Source organism: Pecten maximus, chromosome 1, assembly GCF_902652985.1.
Source record: "Pecten maximus chromosome 1, xPecMax1.1, whole genome shotgun sequence".
NCBI classification, from domain to species: Eukaryota; Metazoa; Mollusca; class Bivalvia; order Pectinida; family Pectinidae; genus Pecten; species Pecten maximus.
This window is the reverse complement of record NC_047015.1, coordinates 33,026,065-33,047,623: the sequence shown is the minus strand read 5'-3', so window position 1 is coordinate 33,047,623 and position 21,559 is coordinate 33,026,065. Positions and strand designations below refer to the sequence as shown.

The 21,559-nt window shown below is 34.1% G+C and overlaps 1 protein-coding gene across 3 annotated transcripts in view; it reads left to right on the top strand.

The window, feature by feature from the left end:
• LOC117330878 (calcium-dependent protein kinase C-like) overlaps positions 1-21,559 on the top strand; it is a 224,205-nt gene that overhangs the window by 187,220 nt on the left and 15,426 nt on the right. Inside the window, exons 14-17 of one of the 3 annotated variants that reach the window (XR_004533415.1) lie at positions 104-211; positions 738-878; positions 7,736-16,260; positions 16,494-19,561. Coding sequence is in view for 2 of the 3 variants with exons in the window: in XM_033889433.1 (XP_033745324.1) it covers positions 104-211; positions 738-878; positions 7,736-7,888 (402 nt within the window). In the remaining variant the exon portion in view is untranslated. Of the gene's footprint in view, positions 1-103; positions 212-737; positions 879-7,735; positions 19,562-21,559 lie in introns of those variants that run through there. The other 2 variants (XM_033889433.1, XM_033889443.1) reach the window with 2 other exon arrangements.

The following is a 21,559-nucleotide window of genomic DNA, read 5'->3' as shown; positions in this document are numbered from 1 at the left end:
TGACAAAAGATCTAATTATAGTACAGATATTTGGCAATAAGAAGCCATGTTTTTTATGTTAAGAATTTCAATAATATCATCTCACCACTAAATTTACTTCTAGCCTCCATTTGATGGTGAAGATGAGGAAGAACTCTTCACTTCAATCACAGATCACAATGTATCCTACCCAAAGTCAATGTCCAAGGAGGCTGTGTCCCTCTGTAAGGCAGTAAGTATTTAATCTCTACAAGGAGACTGTGTCCCTCTGTAAGGCAGTAAGTATTTAATCTCTACAAGGAGGCTGTGTCCCTCTGTAAGGCAGTAAGTATTTAATCTCTACAAGGAGACTGTGTCCCTCTGTAAGGAAGTAAGTCTTTAATCTCTACAAGGAAGGTGTGTCCCTGTGTAAGGCAGTAAGTCTTTAATCTCTACAAGGAGGCTGTGTCCCTCTGTAAGGAAGTAAGTCTTTAATCTCTACAAGGAAGGTGTGTCCCTGTGTAAGGCAGTAAGTCTTTAATCTCTACAAGGAGGCTGTGTCCCTCTGTAAGGCAGTAAGTCTTTAATCTCTACAAGGAGGCTGTGTCCCTCTGTAAGGCAGTAAGTCTTTAATCTCTACAAGGAGGCTGTGTCCCTGTGTAAGGCAGTAAGTAATGATTGTATAAATGTGTCCTCCATCTCCTTTGTCTTAGTAAGCCGTGTCCCATTTATAATGAGTATATAACCTCTTAATGTACAAACCAACTTTCCATCCACAGCTTTTGACAAAGAACCCCTCTAAGCGTCTTGGCTGTGGGCCCAATGGTGAAAGGGACATCCAGGACCACTCCTTCTTCAAGAGAGTCGTCTGGGACAAGATCCAGAGTCGAAATGTACAGCCACCCTACAAGCCAAAGATTGTGAGTAATATTGTTGTATTTATAGCGACACTTGTATTGATACATTGTATAGCCATACTTTGTTTGTACTGATACATTGTGTAGCCATACTTTGTTGTACTGATACAAAGTAAAGCCATACTTTGATGTATTGATACATTGTATAGTCACACTTTGTTGTATTGAAACATTGTATAGCCATACTTTGTTGGACCGATACATTGTATAGCCATACTTTGTTGTACTGATACATTGTATAGCCATACTTTGTTGTACTGATACATTGTACAGCCGTACTTTGTTGTCTGGATACATTGTACAGCCGTATTTTGTTGTATGGATACATTTTAAAGTATCAAACTGATAGAACAGCCAAGCTTCATCTCATCAGAAAACACAAAAAGTAACTTCATATAAATTGCATTTGACATCATCTCTGTCAAATGTGTGTGGATTCAAAACCCCTAACCTCAACATCCCTAACTTCCGACCTCATTTCTCCTGAACCTGAGCAAGTGTCAAGCCTTGATTGCTAGGGCTGTTTTCACCAAACAACACACCATTCTTTCATACATACCATAAGCCAGTATTTCTTGGTTTGAACCGTGGTTAACTCTGAAACTCCTTACCAAATATTACACTAACAATGGCCTGTATTTCAACCAATTTGATTGCACTGATTGAATTTCTGTGTGATTGGTGAGTTCCTGGATGTTTTGGGTTTATTTCCGCCCTTCCCTGTCAGACTTGTCTTTCCTGAGGTCTGGTGGTGTAGTTTTAAGAAGAAAAAGATGAAACAATTTTGATATTGACAGAACAATTCTTGATGGAAAGGAGTGATATATGTTTTATAGGACCATATGGCATGAGCATATTATCATATGGACCACATTGGTAGATTTGTCATTAGCATTTCCATAAAACCCAGGGATGATATGCATGTCTGGGTAATAGAATTATAAACCTTAGATAAGAAATGTTCTGGAGATAAATATGTGATATGTGTCCTCGCTTTACGTATGGAGTTTGTTATATATGGTGTGCTGTAGTGAATTCAAATCTTATTATATCAATAGTTCTGAGAAATTAAACTATATGTTGGAAAGTCACAAAACAGATTTTGAAAACAATCAACTTACATGGACTTTAAAACAAGCAAAGTATCCCTGAAGCATAACACAATATATGTGTATGAAATGTTAAGTGTTGTGCTTATAACTTAAAATGTTACAGTTTGTGTAATTCGTTATTTTTGAAGGCTGCATAATTCATAAATTTAGCAAATTTCATTTTAATTGATAAATATAAGTATGTTCCGTGTGATTTGGTATATAATAATACACCATGGACTTATGCTATATATATATATATGAGGGAGGTAAAACACACACAAAACTTGCATACATTTCAGAATAAATATTAATGATTTCATTGTAAAAATGATATTTCCCCTTTAGATATATATAAAAATGATATTTCCAGTGTAAATATATATAAATATGATTTCTTGTGTAAGTTAATTAAAAAGTAAGTATTAGTGTATAAAAAAGAAATGAAATTTCCAGTTAAAGTATACATGAAAAGATAATGATTTCCAGTGTTAGTGTATATAAAAAAATGATGATTTCCAGTGTTAAAGCATAAAAAGATGATGATTTCCTGTGTTAGTGTATAAAAATATTATGATTTCCAGTGTTATTTTATATAAAAAAATGATGATTTCCAGTGTAGTGTATATAAAGGTGATGATTTCCTGTGTTAGAGAATAAAAAGGTGGTGATTTACAGTGTTAAAGCATAAAAAGATGATGATTTCCAATGTAGTGTATAAAAAGATAATGATTTCCAGTGTAGTGTATAAAAAGATGATGATTTCCATTGTTAGTGTATAAAAATATGAAGATTTAAAATGTTAGTGTATATAAAAATATGATGATTTCCTGTGTTAAAGCATGAAAAGGTGATGATTTCCAGTGTAGTATATAAAAAGATGATGATTTCCTTTGTTAGTGTATAAAAAGATGATGATTTCCTTTGTTAGTGTATAAAAAGATGATGATTTCCTTTGTTAGTGTATAAAAAGATGATGATTTCCTTTGTTAGTGTATAAAAAGATGATGATTTCCTTTGTTAGTGTATAAAAAGGTGATGATTTCCAGTGTAGTATATAAAAAGGTGATGATTGCCAGTGTAGTATATAAAAAGATGATTTCCTTTGTTAGTATATAAAAAGATGATGATTTCCAGTGTTAGAATATAAGAGATGATGATTTCCTGTGTTAGTGTATAAAAATATTATGATTTCCAGTGTTAACTCTTTACGTACTCATTCAAATTTCGCGGTCGCTACCAGAAGTGAATGCTGGGTAGGTCGTTTGTGTATTGGAGTATATGGCTATCACATCAGACGTCAATAAAACGATCGTTTACTGTTGTGTGATGCTTAATATTAAACGAAGTTTATCATATGGAACGAGTACTGAGTACGGAAACTCTTTTACCCAATTTTTCCTTTGAAATACAGCGAAATCACCAGACAGAATCGTGGAAAATGACATGTTGATCGGCACAATAGTGTCACACGCGTGCAAGTAATCACGCAGCCAAAACATCGTTTTTTCGTTGTGTAAAAATATTTTACGTATTTCCTACTTATTTTGATGATAAACGTTACTCAATTATATATATTCTATCGTTTTAATAGCTTTATTGTGTTTAACACCTCCACAATCTCACAGAAAACGAAAGTAAATTTGAGGCCACCATTTTGTAGCTATGTAAACAATCCGGCATGAACCGGCAGAATTCTTTGAAAAAGACAATCTTAACGAATGAATATGCTTCTGGTACGTAAAATAATTCATCAATACAATATTTACATTGCTTATTATTTCTTAAAAAAATCATTTCCATGTCAATTCCTTCGTATGACTATGCTGAACCAGCAAGTAATATCAACATCTTTCGCAATGTTTTCCGACGATTTGAGTCATCACAAAGGATGGAAGGCATGTTAATTACGATGTGTGTAGTCGTCATGAAGGATACAGAAGCACGTTTTTGTGACATGTGTAGTCGTCGTGAGTACGGAAAGAGTTAAAGTATAAAAAGATTATGATTTCCAGGGTTAAAGTATAAAAAGATGATGGTTTCCAGTGTAAAAGTATAAAAAATGATGGTTTCCAGTGTCAAAGTATATAAGAATATGAAGATTTCAAATGTTAGTGTATATAAAAAGATGATGATTTCAAGTGTTAAAGTATAAAAAGGTGATGATTTCCAGTGTTAAAGCATAAAAAGATGATGATTTCCTGTGTTAGTGTATATAAAAAGATGATGATTTCTAGTGTTAAAGCATTAAAAGGTGATGATTTCCAGTGTAGTGTATAAAAAGATGATGATTTCCAGTGTTAAAGTATGAAAAAATGATGGTTTTCAGTGTTAGTGTATAAAAAATGATGGTTTCCAGTGTTAAAAGTATATAAAAATATGAAGATTTCAAATGTTAGTGTATAAAAAGATGATGATTTCCAGTGTTAAAGTATATAAAAATATGAAGATTTTAAATGTTAGTGTATAAAAAGATGATGATTTCCAGTGTTAAAGTATAAAAAGATGATGGTTTCCAGTGTTAAAGTATAAAAAATGATGGTTTCCAGTGTTGAAGTATATAAAAATATGAAGATTTCAAATGTTAGTGTATAAAAGATGATGATTTCCAGTGTTAAAGTATAAAAAGATGATGGTTTCCAGTGTTAAAGTATAAAAAATGATGGTTTCCAGTGTTGAAGTATATAAAAATATGAAGATTTCAAATGTTAGTGTATAAAAAGATGATGGTTTCCAGTGTTAAAGTATAAAAAATGATGATTTCCAGTGTAGTGTATAAAAATATGAAGATTTCAAATGTTGGTGTATAAAAAGATGATGATTTCCAGTGTTAAAGTATAAAAAGATGATGGTTTCCAGTGTTAAAGTATAAAAAAATGATGGTTTCCAGTGTTAAAGTATATAAAGATATTTTGAATGTAATTATTGTTTATAAAAAGATGATGGTTTCCAGAGTTAAAGTACAAAAAGATGATGATTTCCTGTGTTAAAGTATAAAAAGATGATGATTTCCTGTGTTAGTGTATAAAAAGATGATGGTTTCCAGTGTTAAAGTATATAAAAATATAAAGATTTTAAATGTAATTAGTGTATATAAAAAGATGATGATTTCCTGTGTTAAAGTATAAAAAGATGACGATTTCCAGTGTAGTGTATAAAAAGATGACGATTTCCAGTGTAGTGTATAAAAAGATGACGATTTCCAGTGTTAAAGTATAAAAAGATGATGATTTCCTGAGTGTTAAAGTATATAAAAAGATGATTTCCGTTGTAAACAAATGAAAAACTGATGATTGCCATTACAAATGTTACATTTTGTACTGACAACCTCTGGTGTAAAAGTCGTATAAAAATGCTGACTTCAGTGTTAATTTACCAATAATTGATTATTCCCTGCGTAAGTACTGGTAACTGTCCAGTGTGAGACGCCTGCTTTATTGCCTGGTAAACATTAGTACGCTGTGTGAAGATAAGAGCTTTAGATTGACACATAGACTACCCTCACTTCTTATTTCTGCTTCTTCAACAAACAGCCAACTTTATTTCTCCTGCCAGACAGTTCTGTTTGATAGGCATGCCTGCTTGGACTGATTGATTTATTTGCCTGTGTACCTCCTGCACTTGTGTATTGTCTTTTATTGGTGGTTTTATTATGATTTTAAATTTCTTCGCACTTATCATTTTTTATTTACTTTATTACTTGACTGGCAACTTATCCATCTCCAACTAACTTATTGGTACATATAACATAGTAGCATGCCCTCTCACATAATTAATTTGCATAAAGGCCATATGCCTGGTCGGTATTGATATCATATCATATGGTTCTTTAATTCTAATGGACAATTAAATAAAGGAAGAGTTTTTTGAAGCAAGTACCATAAAAATTGGTGTACCAAAAGATGAAACAAAAATTTTGAAAATAGAAAAAAAATCTTTGAGCATTGAGATTGAAAACTGGAATTAATTTTTCAGTAATTAATTTTAGTTTTATAAATAATCTGATGGATGAAAATAAATCTACTGAGTAATCTGTCATTGGTTTGATAGATAAGTATTGATCAAATTAGTTTATGAAGGAAGGGGGAGGGGGGGCTGCATATTGGAACTTTAATTGATGTTACAGTTTAAAAGGAAATAATTTATCATTGAAGTCTAAAAGAGATAGAAGTCAACTAAAAATGTAACTTTACTTGGAAAGAAATACCCTAAATTAATTTTCGAGACTAGACTATGATAAAGATGATCGGGTTTTCATCATTTCCATCAAAATAATACTACAGGGAGACAATGACAGCAAAATATTGTCATGTTTTGAATGGGACTGTTTAGCAGTGGTGATATTGGAGGGGGGATTAGTCAGTGGTGATATTGGAGAGGGGGTTAGTCAGTGGTGATATTAGAGAGGGGATAAGTCAGTGGGGATATTGGAGAGGAGATTAGTCAGTGGGGATATTGGAGAGGGGATTAGTCAGTGGTGATATTGGAGAGGGGATTAGTCAGTGGGGATATTGGAGAGGGGATTAGTCAGTGGTGATATTGGAGAGGGGATTAGTCAGTGGGGATATTGGAGAGGGGATTAGTCAGTGGGGATATTGGAGAGGGGATTAGTCAGTGGTGATATTGGAGAGGGGATTAGTCAGTGGTGATATTGGAGAGGGGATTAGTCAGTGGTGATATTGGAGAGGGGATTAGTCAGTGGTGATATTGGAGAGGGGATTAGTCAGTGGTGATATTGGAGAGGTGATTAGTCAGTGGTGATATTGGAGAGGGTATTAGTCAGTGGTGATATTTAAGAGGGGATTAGTCAGTGGTGATATTGGAGAGGTGGTTAGTCAGTGGTGATATTGGAAAGGTGGTTTGTCAGTGGTGATATTGGAGAGGGGATTAGTCAGTGGTGATATTGGAGAGGGGATTAGTCAGTGGTGATATTGGAGAGGGGATTAGTCAGTGGTGATATTGGAGAGGGGATTAGTCTGTGGGGATATTGGAGAGGGGATTAGTCTGTGGGGATATTGGAGAGGGGATTAGTCAGTTGGGATATTGGAGAGGGGATTAGTCAGTGGGGGTATTGGAGAGGGGATTAGTCAGTGGGGATATTGGAGAGGGGATTAGTCAGTGGTGATATTGGAGAGGGGATTAGTCAGTGGGGGTATTGAAGAGGGGATTAGTCAGTGGGGATAATGGATAGGGTTGAAGGGGAAAGGAGAGAATTAGGCAGAATTAGTCTATATTATTAAGTCACTGTAAACTAGATCCAGGGGATATTGGTGGAGATTATTAAGTCACAATAAACTAGATCCAGGGGATATTGGTGGGGATTATTAAGTCACAATAAACTAGATCCAGGGGATATTTGTGGCAATTTTTAGTCACAATAAACTAGATCCAGGGGATATTGGTGGAGATTAATTATTAAGTCACAATAAACTAGATCCAGGGGATATTGGTGGGGATTATTAAGTCACAATAAACTAGATCCAGGGGATATTTGTGGCAATTTTTAGTCACTATAAAGTATATCCAGGGGATATTAGTGGGGATTATTAAGTCACAATAAACTAAATCCAGGTGATATTGGTGGATATTATTGTGTCACAATAAACTTGATCCTGCGAATATTGGTGGGGATTATTAGATTAAATCTGGAGTATGGATAGGCTTGCTAAGTCACACTGCCTACACTTCAGTGCATTTTAGTTTTTCTTGTTGTTTTACATTTTGTTTTCTTTCATTTTGATTGTTGTTTATTTTCTTTGATTGTTCCAGCACAATCCCAGGCAAGCGGAGCACTTCGACAAGTCATTCACGAGCGCAAAACTGAAAATGACGCCAACGGATAGTGTAGTTATCATGAATATTGATGAAAAACTTTTCAAGGAATTTTCTTTTGTCAACCCAACTTTTACTCACCTATGTTAAATAGAATTTTTGCTATCATCATATCAGTTCTCTCATCACTGTTGGGCTGTGTACATGATATGTTTAAACATTGGCCTGTGTATACTGACAGCCTGAGTTCAGCAACTCTGTGTGTACAGTGACCTCTGTATACAGACAACCTGTGTATAGTGATCTTTTGTGTATACTGACATCCTGTACAGTTGTCTGTGTATACTGATATACTATACACAGTGACACAAGTGTATATTGACAATCTGTATTTAGTGACCTCTGCATACAAAACTGTGTATAGCGACCCTCCGTATATACTGTCATTATACTGTGAACAGTGACCTCTGTATACTGACAGCCTGTACAGAGTGACCTGTATATTTACATGTGTAAAGCATGTTTACACAGACCTGTCTATATGGACATGTAAAGCATGTGTACACTGACACCTGTCTATACTGACATGTAAAGTATGTGTACACTGACCTCTGTCTATACTGATAACCTGCGTACACTGACCTGTATATATACTGACAGCATATACTGTGACATCTATGTATACTGCCAATCTGTGTATGTCGACAGTTTGAACACTATCTTGTGGCTAAGTTGTTGTATACATTTGCTCTAATGTTATACACCAAATTTACCAAAAAAAGTAGCTTGGTTACAATACCAAGCTGATGTATGTTAACTAAACTGATTCCAAATCTTCTTAACTAATGCTAAATCTTCACCAATTCGTCATAGCATACAGTCAGAATGTTTGCGGCTATACAACTGAAAGACATGACAATATTCTTTTCATATTGTTTAAATGTTAGTTTGTAACTTGGTAAGACAATCTGCCAAATGTTCATCCCGAATTCAGCATCTCAGCCAGTGACTGGATATCACACTGGTGACATCTTCTGATTATTTTTTACATTCAAAGGAATCCCAGTTGGTTCAGGAATTGCAAGATAGGAGTGCATGCAACTTTCAAATTTTGATGTACAATTTTAGGTACATATATAAATAGAAATACATGTCATTGGAAAAGGACAATTTATTTTAAAACACATTTAAGAGTTATTTCCACTTCAGGGAACCAATTGTTGGCTGAAGTCTGTTATAGTAGTAGTACTAACTAATGGTATAATGCTGACAGGACAACATCTACTGTAATTCTATAGTAGTAGTACTAACTAATGGTATAATGCTGACAGGACAACATCTACTGTAATTCTATAGTAGTAGTACTAACTAATGGTATAATGCTGACAGGACAACATCTACTGTAATTCTATAGTAGTAGTACTAACTAATGGTATAATGCTGACAGGACAACATCTACTGTAATTCTATAGTAGTAGTACTAACTAATGGTATAATGCTGACAGGACAACATCTACTGTAATTCTATAGTAGTAGTACTAACTAATGGTATAATGCTGACAGGACAACATCTACTGTAATTCTATAGTAGTAGTACTAACTAATGGTATAATGCTGACAGGACAACATCTACTGTAATTCTATAGTAGTACTAACTAATGGTATAATGCTGACAGGACAACATCTACTGTAATTCTATAGTAGTAGTACTAACTAATGGTATAATGCTGACAGGACAACATCTACTGTAATTCTATAGTAGTAGTACTAACTAATGGTATAATGCTGACAGGACAACATCTACTGTAATTCTATAGTAGTAGTACTAACTAATGGTATAATGCTGACAGGACAACATCTACTGTAATTCTATAGTAGTAGTACTAACTAATGGTATAATGCTGACAGGACAACATCTACTGTAATTCTATAGTAGTAGTACTAACTAATGGTATAATGCTGACAGGACAACATCTACTGTAATTCTATAGTAGTAGTACTAACTAATGGTATAATGCTGACAGGACAACATCTACTGTAATTCTATAGTAGTACTAACTAATGGTATAATGCTGACAGGACAACATCTACTGTAATTCTATAGTAGTAGTACTAACTAATGGTATAATGCTGACAGGACAACATCTACTGTAATTCTATAGTAGTAGTACTAACTAATGGTATAATGCTGACAGGACAACATCTACTGTAATTCTATAGTAGTAGTACTAACTAATGGTATAATGCTGACAGGACAACATCTACTGTAATTCTATAGTAGTAGTACTAACTAATGGTATAATGCTGACAGGACAACATCTACTGTAATTCTATAGTAGTAGTACTAACTAATGGTATAATGCTGACAGGACAACATCTACTGTAATTCTATAGTAGTAGTACTAACTAATGGTATAATGCTGACAGGACAACATCTACTGTAATTCTATAGTAGTAGTACTAACTAATGGTATAATGCTGACAGGACAACATCTACTGTAATTCTATAGTAGTACTAACTAATGGTATAATGCTGACAGGACAACATCTACTGTAATTCTATAGTAGTAGTACTAACTAATGGTATAATGCTGACAGGACAACATCTACTGTAATTCTATAGTAGTAGTACTAACTAATGGTATAATGCTGACAGGACAACATCTACTGTAATTCTATAGTAGTAGTACTAACTAATGGTATAATGCTGACAGGACAACATCTACTGTAATTCTATAGTAGTAGTACTAACTAATGGTATAATGCTGACAGGACAACATCTACTGTAATTCTATAGTAGTACTAACTAATGGTATAATGCTGACAGGACAACATCTACTGTAATTCTATAGTAGTAGTACTAACTAATGGTATAATGCTGACAGGACAACATCTACTGTAATTCTATAGTAGTAGTACTAACTAATGGTATAATGCTGACAGGACAACATCTACTGTAATTCTATAGTAGTAGTACTAACTAATGGTATAATGCTGACAGGACAACATCTACTGTAATTCTATAGTAGTAGTACTAACTAATGGTATAATGCTGACAGGACAACATCTACTGTAATTCTATAGTAGTAGTACTAACTAATGGTATAATGCTGACAGGACAACATCTACTGTATTTCTATGGAAAACCAAATATAATCGGTGTGGAAAGAAAGATGAACGCTCTTCTTTGGTAAAGGACATTTTTCTTGATGCCTAGGATTACACATTTTGAGAAATACCTATTTACTTTCGGAAGGAGAGTGAATTTGGAAAAGAAAATTAGGTATCAAAACTAATCAGAACTAGCGTGTAAAATTCATGTTATATTTGCGTTGAAATTATTTTCACTGATTCTTTATGGAATAGATTAATTAACTACACGTCAACAAGAAATCTTTCCATAAGGACTGGTGTTGAGGTGTTTGACTCTGCATTGGGTTTCAGCCATTTTAACACGAAAGCCATCCTATCCCATTCCAACTTTCAATTGAATACTCACACCTTCAAACATGCAAGACTATCTGTAATCCTCCCCAGATCACTCTGTCTGCTTTTTTTCTACAAGAGCTTGAACACTTTTGTGGACACATTAATCAGTGCATGAGTACCAAAACTTGGTCACGGAAGCACATCTCATTATACAGAGTGTATTAAGACATCAAGCCTGTCTATTTAAAATATCATAAAGGACATTTATTTGTCATTCGTTATTTTCCTAGACAAATCTTTAATGTCAGTTGATCTAGAATCTCCTATCGAGTTTAAACAAATTAGTATGAATGGTTTTCAAATGCAAAGTTTGTTATATTTTGATTTTGAGGTCATCTTGTATGTCTTAACAGCAGCATGAAAAAATGAATGTCTGCTAATACCTTGAGGTCATCGGTTTACGTGGTCACAGAAGCATGACATCATTACAATTTGTGCAATATCAATTAAATATGACATCACTGAAACATGTACAAATAACATAAAGGACAAATATATCTAAAACCTTTTAATTGTAGCTGACGTTCTGACTGCATGTTCTGTGTAGGGTGAAAAGATTTTTTTAAGTTGTTTATTCTTTAAATACAACTTGATATGGATTTGATTGTGAAATATCTGTTGAATTGTTTTGTTTTATGATGTACACTTTTATGTTTTTTGAGTGTTTTTATTTTTGTGATGTATCTATTGTTGAGTTTTTATTGTTTATTTAAGTGTAAATTACTGAAGTCAAAACAGAATCAGAAATCAAGATTACAATGTGATACATGTACCTGTTTAAGTAATTTTAGGTAAAAAAACTACACATTTTTGAAATTTTCAAAGATAAAGGATTGTTATGTGAAGTGTCTTTCCAGAAGTAAAATTGTTCAAAATCTTAGTTTATAAATAGATTAATTTTTATCTGAAAAGATAAAAGTAAGTAGACCAGCTACCATTTCAATCTTGTTTAATACAATACAACATTGTGTTATTGCGTGCTGTTTGCAATATGTTTTCTGAAAGTTAATGATACTGATTGTTGTAAAACATCAAAATACATGAAAATGTATGCTCATATTCTATATCTACATGACTGTATTGTCAATTCTATCAGTTTAAGATTTGTGATTGTAAATGCTTCCCAGGGAATTGAACAGTTAGTATAATCTTGCTGATGGAATCGCTGATGAAATAAAAGTATTTGGGAAGCTTTGTGTGATTATTGCATAAATTTCCAGACATTCAGTGATTCTGAGAATGATACATTAATGTGTATCTGTGTGATAGTTTAAGGTGAAGCATTTATTTCTGATTTTGATGTACTTTTTTTCCCTATCATTGACATTTTTTTTCTATTTTATACAGTGGTATTTTACTCAGAGATAAGAAAACATTTTTCTACGCATTTTCCATTATGTCTTTGTTTAAGATGTTTTATGGAATTGAACTTTCATACCTATGTATTTATCTGTAGGGCTACAACAGCTGTCGAGGAAATGAATTTTTCTGTGGCATATTTTGGGGAACTCTAGAAGTGAATACTGCTTATTTTAGCTGAAGATGACCATGAAATATTTATAGATGTATCTACAATTTGTTTAAAAAAATATGTCATGAAATTACTGCATTTACACATATTGTGTGCCAATTAATACTGTATCCATGACCTAGAGATGGTCTTCATTTTTAGACATGATATTACTGCATTTGATATTAGATAACCAAATATTCTTCTGTAAAAATATCACAAATTGCTCTCTTAAGCTTGCAACAAGATTTCTGCTGTAGTAATTACAAATCCTGATTTCTGACACCTACACAGAATGTTTTTATTTCTGCATGTCCATTGCCTGTCCTCCTGGATGCTTTGCACCTGTCTGTCCCTGGCTCTCCATGGCCTGAGGTTTGCATGCTACTTTTAGTATAGTTCTGTTCCAGAGAGACTTCTAGGGACCAACTCAAAGTGAAGAAATTAAGTTTTTAATGCATGGCTACATCACAGCACAGATGAATTTTGACAGGATTGTGAGGAAGAATTTCCTTACATGTGTGTGTATCTTCAGTTTAAAAAAACTTTTAACAAATCCATAAGACTTAAAAAAATATGTATATATATAAACTTCGGATAAGGACTGACCACAAAAGTTTCTTATTTATTATTACTTCAAAAATTACTCAGAAGATTCTCGTTTTGTATTATACTAATGTATTAGTGTATATTGTAGTGAAAATGTAGTTGTCATACTTAACCCTCAAAACAGCAACATATCCATTTACAGTCTTCATAGCATTCATACAATATCTAAGGATATATTACCTACAAGTGCCATATTTAGAATGATCATGGTAAGATAAAATTATTACGTGAATATTAGCTTCACAGCTTCTACAAAATAAATGACGTTGACCTGGAATATTCCTAATTATCAGTGCCTATAAGGGATGGGCGTATCTAATTATCAGTGCCTATAAGGGATGGGCGTATCTAATTATCAGTGCCTATAAGGGATGGGCGTATCTAATTATCAGTGCCTATAAGGGATGGGCGTATCTAATTATCAGTGCCTATAAGGGATGGACGTATCTAATTATCAGTGCCTTTAAGGGATGGGCGTATCTAATTATCAGTGCCTATAAGGGATGGGCGTATCTAATTATCAGTGCCTATAAGGGATGGACGTATCTAATTATCAGTGCCTATAAGGGATGGGCGTATCTAATTACCAGTGCCTATAAGGGATGGGCGTATCTAATTACCAGTGCCTATAAGGGATGGGCGTATCTAATTATCAGTGCCTATAAGGGATGGGCGTATCTAATTATCAGTGCCTATAAGGGATGGGCGTATCTAATTATCAGTGCCTATAAGGGATGGGCGTATCTAATTATCAGTGCCTATAAGGGATGGGCGTATTGAAGGATACAGCATCTTTACTATAATCTGCTGATAGGAATGAGTTGGTTTGTTATCAGGCTGGACTTATCATCCGATATATATGGTAAAAATGAGGCAGCCATGACAGGGGCTAATTTTGAATCTCACATAGTAGAAAGGGCCATGACCTTAAATCCTTAGGCAGAAGGGCCATGACATTGGTGGCCATGACATTGGTGGCCATCACTAAAGCTAGGTGGTCATCACTAAAGCTAGGTGGCCATCACTAAAGCTATAGGTAGCCATCACTTAAGCTAGGTGGCCATGACTTAGAGAGGCAAAAGTAACAATGATAAATGGGCTCTAATCTAAAAAAAAAAGAAGAGAGAGAGAGAGACTTAGCCTTAATGGCTAAGACAGAGGGGCCATAACATCTGTAGTCTTCATAAGATAGAGACCGCCATTACTAAAATTGTTACAATAGAAGAGCCATGACCTCTGCAGTCTTTGTACAAGATGAACATAGGCAAGAATCATTGGCAGGATAAGGCCTGAGAACTACTTAGATAAGCGATATAGCCGGTTAGAGAGACATTATTCAATGGAATAGAAATCACATGTTACCTTAATGACCTGTTCAGTTTCTGTCTGCTTTCCCTAGACAGATATTGTACTGGAATGGCAGCCTGTGAATCCGTATAATTACTGACTCTGTAATGTGTGAGAGAAGTGATGGCCCCTCAGGGACTCAGTAATCTGCTTTATGTTAGGGGCTCAACAGCTCCCTTTGCTCCACATATGGATGAGCTTACCCCACATACAGAAGACGTAATGACAGTGATACAGTCCCAAAGCCTATTCCTGGAAGATTTGTTTATGGGGAAACTTAATCATAGGTGTAGTTTCTTTGGTAATGTCAAGATGAAAGGCAATCTTACTGATACTTCTCCAAGATTTAGGATGTATAGAGATAATTTTGTTTATCGGGATGGACACATCCCCACAGTGACAGCAGTGTCAGCTGGCAAGGAAAGTGAGTTTAGAGATCACATATCAGGTTGGACTACATCACCCACACAGTATTCTTTGTGCTGAGAAATAAATGATGATTTATGGGATAGGCAGCGACATGGTGCTGAGAGTTTCATGATATATAGACAAAATGGAAAGTTTACCATATATCTTGTATTTCCTTAATCATTCCTGCTATATTTGACAACCCTAGAGATATTACAAGTCATTGTGGCAATATGTTGGAAGATGTACATTATAGATCAGATTTTGATGTAGGTCAAGCCAGCAAATTAATTTAGCTCCCCTTAACTCTCCAAACTAATAGCATATAAACAGAATTACTCAGAGGTTCACGATGCTATATAAGTTACTTCCATAAAGATTCCTCCCAGCATTAATTCCTTGTTAGATATGATTTTAATTCATTTGTTGGATCCCTACACTAATAGAAAGCTTTATATAAATGTTCAATGTGTATCTATTTTGTGAATCATTCCATCACGATTGGTCTGAACAGTGAATGGAACAGCAAGCCACATCTTGGTTAGTGTGAACAAGGGTGGAACAATAGAAAAAGGAACTGCTAGGGTGAAACAAGGGTGGAACAATAGAAAAAAAACTGCCAAGGTGAAACAAGGGTGGAACAATAGAAAAAGGAACTGCCAAGGTGAAACAAGGGTGGAACAATAGAAAAAGGAACTGCCAAGGTGAAACAAGGGTGGAACAATAGAAAAAGGAACTGCCAAGGTGAAACAAGGGTGGAACAATAGAAAGAGGAACTGCCAGGGTGAAACAAGGGTAGAACAATAGAAAGAGAAACTGCCAGGGTGAAACAAGGGAAGAACAATAGAAACAGAAACTGCCAGCTAGGGTAAAACCCTAAAAAATCCATGACCCAGGCAATATTGGTGAACATGGGTGAAAAGCAGAAAATGGAACAGAAAGCATTGTATTAGTGTATATAAGGGTGGAACAATAGAAAAAGGAACAGTCAAGGTAGAACCCTTTAACTTGGACAGCTAATATCTGTCAGTGTACACGGTGGGAAATAGCCAATATCTGTCAGTGTACACTGGAAAATAGCCAAATATCTATTAGTGTACATAGGGGTGAAAAGGTGGAAAATAGCCAAATATCTGTTAGTGTTCACAGGGGTGAATAGGTGGAAAATAGCCAAATATCTGTTAGTGTACACAGTGGAAAATAGCCAATATCTGTCAGTGTACACAGTGGAAAATAGCCAAATATCTATTAGTGTACATAGGGGTGAAAAGGTGGAAAATAGCCAAATATCTGTTAGTTTTCACAGGGGTGAAAAGGTGGAAAATAGACAAATTTCTGTTAGTGTTCACAGAGGTGAAAAGGTGAGTTGTTAGTGTTCACAGGGGTGAAAAGGTGGGAAATAGCCAATATTACTCAATATACACATGGATGTGTAGGTTGGAGCCTGGAACCGATGGAACAGACACTGTAGTGTAGTTGATGTCCATAAGGTTGGTCTAATGGAAACACGGGATAGTTAATGTACACAGGGTGGAACAGTGGAATATGGAATAGCACATTTAGTGAGTGTTAACATGGATAGTTGGCAATCTTATATGGTGGAGAATGAAAATATCACATAACAAAGGGGTATCATATAACTGGTATGACTTATCAACTGAATACAATGTCACAGCTACACACAGTTACAACACTAAACACAGAATAGCCCAAAAATCAAGTGTAAATAATCATTATATACTAAAACACATACTCAGAGGCAGCTTTAGTGACCTGTCTGGTAGATTCTGACACTGCCAAGAATTAACTCGGCCCCACCCCCTCCCAATTATACACTTCCTGATATGTAGAGTAGGTATACATGTACATACTTAATATGCAAATAAGAATTATGTGAATTGAAGGTGTGAGATAAGATGTGAGATTGTTTTTGTACCACATGTGATTTTATTCCAAGTGATCAGTACCTGTGATGTGTATATAGTCTATACCCTTATATGGGTCAATTTGGTGGAAGTCAGTTGGCTCGATCCTCTTGTCCAATGCTCAAATTATCATAAATGTATATGTCTTAATATGGTGACAGTACATGTCCTATTATGGTGATAGTAATTTGAAGTGCATGTAAATGGAGAATTTTGAACAAATAATATGTTTTATGTAATGCTTTGTAACAGAGACACTGTGACCTATTTTAGGTATGTGTAGGTCAATGTCTGTACTGGTGCTATATCAGTGTCCAAATCATACAGAATTATGTTTTTATAAACTACCAAAGTTTTCAGAATGTCCAATCTTCATGGTGTTGTGCACCTTGTTATGAATTTTCATTAAGTAATTATTCAGGAAATTCCTTATGTAGGATTTTCCAGAGGCAGGCATTAAATTCCTGAAGATTTGTGTTTACTCCCATTGTTATCATTATCATTATTACTAAAAAAAATATATAGAAATTTTGTTTAGAAATTTCTTTAAGTAAGGATATGGTGGTGTTTAAGACAGCTTTGTATTGGATGTCTGTCTGACAGGTAATGTGGATAATAGGTTTCATGAAAGTTTATTCTTATATCATAAAAAAAATAGCATTGAGAAAGTGTTAGCAGTGGCTTTTTATTTATTGCTTAAATTTCTATTTAATATATTCCCCCACCAACACCAGGAGATTGTAATCTGTATATCAAAGTTGATAAAGTTGGTGAAATTAACTTGATTTTAGATAGAAAATAGCAACACAAACAGAATATGATACCGTCAGTGATATCAGTGTTTTCTTAGTTACTAACAAACTTTTACATGTCTTAGTAACAACTTAAGGATTTCCCTTTACCAAGAAACATGTATTATAAATATATACACCAGTTTGCTATTGCATGTAAAGAACGTTTGCGCTTTTGCCTTTGAGACCAGATTAATAACCTGTGACCAAACTTCCTGTAGATCGGTTAGCCTTTAGAACAGCTGCATTGTGTTTCTCTGCTGTATATATGTATATTTTAAATGACCTATAAACTTTCAAAAAATATTTTAAGAAAAAAAAAAAACAAATAAAAAACTAAACATGGTTTTATAACATATTTTGTTTTTGCTTAGAAAGCTACTTTATAAAATCTATCCAGGAATATAAAAAGGCTAACTTCTGGAAAACGATCCCACCAACATTTTGTATGTGTCTGTTATGGAGTTTGGACTAGAATATTGTTGAAGGCCTGATATCAATCTTAAAACTGATGAATACAATTAATTCTAACTTCGGTACTCATGAATACAATTAATTCTAACTTCGGTAGAGCTGTGATAATAATAAAATTCAATATATTAAAAGCACTGTACATTACAGTTTAACAAATTACTGAACAAATGACTGTACAATTTAGATTTGTTATTTTTGAATAAATGTAATACACAGTGCACATAGAATAGCATTTTGATCAAGAAAATATATTTATATGTGCATACACATAAATACCCGGATACCTGATGTCTAGATGATTTGGGAAAACTGACAAAGAGTTACCTCCCTTATTCAAGTGATGCTAATTAATACTTGTCTCGCCACAATGATAAATGAACAAAATATTGTTTTGTGCCTTGAACTTTTGATGAGAAACTATTTATATTTTCATACAAAATATTTAAGTAGATTTCCCATTTTTATATGGTTGATTTTTTCTAGATTTATAATATTAAGAAACATTCATTATAAGGACATCTAATATTCTCTATTGGATTTTTAGATTGTGTGTGTCTCCAGCAGTGTTGAATTTGGTCTTGTTACCATAGAAACAATGTGTTGTTACCATGGTCCTGTTACCATAGAAACAATGTGTTGTTACCATGGTCCTGTTACCATAGAAACAATGTGTTGTAACAAAGTAAGGCAAAAATGGATTATGCCCCAGATGAAATACTACATAAATGATCAAAGTGTTGCAATTACCATAATAAATAATATCCAAGGACAGTGACAATGTATCAAAAGGTCACATGTTCCTTTTTGCCTAACCATCTTAATTGCATGGTCACCTTTTTGAGTTTAGTATTCCCTGTCTTGAATTTTACAACTACAGCATCCAATTTTGTGTCTTGAATTCATATATTTTTTCTTTTAATCAAATCTTTGAATATTTTTATAACTTGATATCTTACCAAATTTAATGGGTCATTTGATAGCAAAATTGAAGTGAAGGTACAGCTGTAAATGCCCCAAGCAGGAGACAGGATGATAGTGAGTTGATTTCTTGGTGTAGAATTTACATACCATTGGTGTCTTATCTGACATTCTTGTGTGATGGTGGACTGGACTGTAGGATCTGGTCCTATGGTTTTTACTCTGTATTGGAGACTGGGAAGGGTCGTTATTGAAGAACATGATGTCAAGCCAAATACTACAATATATACTGTCCTATTTTCTCCACATTACCAATATTAACACTGAATAAAATATATATTATCATAAAGTGTATTGTGTCTGTTTTTATATATTTGTTGATAATTTGAAATAGCATCATCTAGTAAGATAGCATACAGTTAATTGCTTCTGACATATTGTTTATTGAGGTAGCTACCAGCTACTACAAGTAGAATCCACCTCAAAATGGTTGTTCACAGGGCTAATTGATTAACTCAGCTAACTTAAACAACAATTTGTGAGTTAATAAATAATGGTTTGTGAGTCGATAGTTACTGTACAGTATGGTTTGTGAGTCAAAAGTTACTGTACAGTATGGTTTGTGAGTCGATAGTTACTTTACAGTATGGTTTGTGAGTCGATAGTTACTATACAGTATGGTTTGTGAGTCGATAGTTACTGTACAGTATGGTTTCTGAGTCAATAGTTACTATACAGTATGGTTTGTGAGTGTTACTGTACAGTATGGTTTGTGAGTGTTACTATACAATATGGTTTGTGAGTGTTACTATACAGTATGGTTTGTGAGTCGATAGTTACTATACAGTATGGTTTGTGAGTCGATAGTTACTGTACAGTATGGTTTGTGAGTCGATAGTTACTATACAGTATGGTTTGTGAGTCAATAGTTACTGTACAATATGGTTTGTGAATCAATAGTTACTATACAGTATGGTTTGCGAGTCAATAGTTACTATACAGTATGGTTTGTGAGTGTTACTATACAGTATGGTTTGTGAATCAATAGTTACTATACAGTATGGTTTGTGAGTCGATAGTTACTGTACAGTATGGTTTGTGAGTGTTACTATACAATATGGTTTGTGAGTGTTATTACTATACAGTATGGTTTGTGAGTCGATAGTTACTATACAGTATGGTTTGACAGTCAATAGTTACTATACAGTATGGTTTGAGAGTGTTACTATACAGAATGTAGATTTTAGGGAAAGGTTTAAAACAGATGCTTCACATAATTATTTGCCAATATAAAGTCCAGGGCTAAATCAACGGTAACAAAGTTTGTATTGATGTAATATCACAAAATACAATTACAGTACATATAACATAAGAGCTACCAATAGACCATTGGGACTCTCCAAAATGAGATTTTACTCTTGGTATGACGAGACATTTAGTATATGTTTTAACCTGCAGATTTCTGAGAAATGAGCTTTTAATTTCTTTAAGGTCTACCAAAAGCCAGGTACATATATATGTTAAGAAAATCAAATTCAAAGTAAATAGTGACAAATCAACATTCAAAGACAAAATGTATTCATATTATATAACGCACTTAGGATTCCTAAACAATTTGACGTATGTATGTTTGACTGTGTTAATGTTACAGCTGAATTCATAACTGTGTGGATGTTATTGGCTTACACGTCTAGATAGACTGTCCAGATAGACTGTCCAGATAGACTGTCCAGAAAGTTAATAATAATAGGAAGCAAAACTGACCAACAAAGCTAATTAGGCTTATAGAACAAGCGGCGGTTGTCCAAGGTCACAAAGCCTCTTGGATCAGCATTTAGATATTGATGTTTCCAATAGGAATACATGTTGTGTGACAGTCAGTGCTATGATTAGAGAACTGTTGGTTCAGCACTGTTCCTCATCTGTCTATCTCATCAGAGGAATACAAAGAATCCCTCTCTCTCTCTTCATTGACATAGATAATGAATGACATAGTGTATTTAATTGGACTGTCATGACCTAAATCTGACACATTCGTTATAAAAAAACACAACATCATGTCTGATATTGTTGGTGTCATAGATGGTCACCTGTTGTAAAATAATAATACTAGGTATTCAGTGAAAATCTGAATTTCAAAAGATAATGTATCACACATAAATTATATCCAGCCAGTAACAAATGGGGAGTAAAATACAGATAACTGAATCCATTGGCGATCCATGGACAGAGGACATGTGACTCGATGTACAAACATCTACTGTATACACCAGGTAACACTATGTTATCATCAACTCGATGTACAAACATCTACTGTATACACCAGGTAAAACTATCTGTTATCATCAAC